At 41.0% G+C, this 2,062-nt stretch overlaps 2 protein-coding genes across 2 annotated transcripts in view; both read left to right on the top strand.

Moving 5' to 3' along the window:
* LOC126496019 (protein mono-ADP-ribosyltransferase PARP14-like) overlaps nt 1-601 on the top strand; it is a gene marked incomplete at its 5' end in the record, with an annotated part of 9,160 nt that extends 8,559 nt beyond the window's left edge. The window contains one exon of the mRNA XM_050133604.1: nt 524-601. Coding sequence (XP_049989561.1) covers nt 524-601 — 78 coding nt within the window. The remainder of the gene's footprint in view (nt 1-523) is intronic.
* Nucleotides 165-2,062, top strand: part of LOC126496020 (protein mono-ADP-ribosyltransferase PARP14-like) — a 6,522-nt gene continuing 4,624 nt past the window's right edge. The window contains exons 1-3 of the mRNA XM_050133605.1: nt 165-578; nt 1,135-1,284; nt 1,544-1,606. Coding sequence (XP_049989562.1) covers nt 1,179-1,284; nt 1,544-1,606 — 169 coding nt within the window. The 5' untranslated portion in view covers nt 165-578; nt 1,135-1,178. The remainder of the gene's footprint in view (nt 579-1,134; nt 1,285-1,543; nt 1,607-2,062) is intronic.

Raw genomic sequence — 2,062 nt, 5'->3', positions numbered from 1 at the left:
GTTTATTCAAGCTTAGAGAAAACCTTTTATACTTAACTGCTGCACAATGGAAACCCCCCAAGCAGATGGGAAATTACCAGGCTCAAGAAGGAGCAAACATCTCTCCTATAGCTAACCACCAGGGTGGGCAGAGGGAGCACGGGAAAAAGAAAAAGATGTTTTGTCAGAAATTGCAAGCTATTCTCAACATGAACCCTGGGAGGAGGGGTAGACCTGTGGGCCCTATACCAGGACAGGCTCCAAAGCAACATGGAGAAACCCTGCCTTGAAAATAAAAAAATAAAAAATAAAAAAAAAAAACAGGCTCAAAACAATTTCTCAACCAATCAACCCAAACATAGCAAAGGCTTTGCTGAAACATGTCACTCGAAGCCAGGCACACGGCTTTACGATACATATCACTACATGTGTGCTTTACTATATACATCACTACATGTGTGCATACAGAATCAGAAGCTCCCAGGATGCAAACTCACTGATCGCATAGGGAGTATAATGGTTAAAACTGTGTTTGTGTTTCCAGGCATTTTCAGATGAATTTGACAAAAGGAGTCATGGAAATCCAAGTGACACCCAAGGTAGAGTAAAGTGTTTAAGTTGACCAGTGATTTCTTGTTACCAAGTAACTGTTCAATGACAGGGAAAGGATGATGGTGATCATTTCTCTGATAAGTCAAACATATTAAATGAAAATTAAAGGATATTCCATGCATGTGAGTATAAAAGAAACTGGCCTGACTTGGGTAAAGGGAAAGGTGGGCCAGGTCATATAAGCTGTAGAATGGGATTGTTAAATTACTGATGAGACTACCAACTCCAATGGATCATGTGACATGGCTTTTCCAAGAGACACCTTAAGAGACAATACAAGCCAACACTTCGCTGTCACATGTGGCTTTCTGTTTCTGAGTTCATCTTGTTTGGGGTTCACTGGAACTTTGTTTTGAAGTGAGGTTTTGCCATGTTGCCCAGGATGGCCGCAAACTCCCAAATTCAAAATATACTTCTGTTCCAGCTCAGATCCACGGCAACAGTAAAAGACAGACAATATAGTGATAGAGCAGCCTGTGACCTCAGCTGTTCTTGCTTCTGATGACTTGGTGCCTAATTCTGTCTTTTCTTTCCTCTGGGCAGGTTTTTATGGGAGTCTCTCCAGCCCTACCTTAGGAGTGCATGAAATGAATATTGGCCCGATCCTCTTCCAAGTGGCCACGGGGGACATCACCAAAGAAGCGGCAGATGTGATTGTCAATTCAACATCAAACACATTTGATCTCAAATCAGGTACTTAGTGAGATGGATTCTGTCTCCTGCAGTAATCAGTGTGGTAGATCCTATGAAGAAGTGTTTCTACAGACAAAATGGTTTGTTGACTTTGGCTTGTTCCTGTTAACTAATATCTATAAACCTAATTCAATCGGCTTTTTTACAACTGGCAACATTTTTGAAATTTTCCTCTCTGTCCTTACTGCTCTATGATGGGATGTGTTGAGACACAAAGGCATCTTTCTGGTCAGGTCACGGTCTTGATTTTCTCATGTAGGAGTCTCCAAAGCAATTTTGGAAGGTGCAGGACCAAGTGTGGAGAACGAATGTTCTGTCTTGGGTAAGGAATGATGCTGCTTCTTGGAGCTGGATTGGAAGGGAAAGATTGACTGTGAGAGGCAGTGAGGAAACCAAGGAAGGGCCTGGGGCTGGGAGGACAATGTATAAATCTTTTTTGTTTTTTGTTTTCTTTTGTTTTGAGACCCATGTATTCATCTTAAGATCATATATTTTATGAAAGAATTCCATATGAAAGTTAAAAGTAGAAAGATATCTCACAGTTAAGAGAAATTTATCCCCAAATTTCACGATATGTAGTATTTCGTGAACTTTTAATTCATAAAACGTTTTCTCATGAAATCAGACATCTTGCTTTCTCCAAGCACAGGTCAGCGTCTGACTCTGAATCTGCTCCTGTTTCACAGCTCAGCAGAACAGTGAGTACATAGTTACTGAAGGTGGATCACTGAGATGCAAGAGTATTATTCACGTTGTTGGTGGGAATGACGTGAAGAGA

This window comes from Alexandromys fortis, unplaced genomic scaffold, assembly GCF_014885135.2.
Source record: "Alexandromys fortis isolate MF-2015 unplaced genomic scaffold, M_Fortis_MF-2015_v1.1 scaffold_828, whole genome shotgun sequence".
NCBI lineage: Eukaryota > Metazoa > Chordata > Mammalia > Rodentia > Cricetidae > Alexandromys > Alexandromys fortis.
The sequence above is the reverse complement of the archived record's forward strand: the minus strand, read 5'-3'. Positions and strand labels throughout refer to the sequence as shown.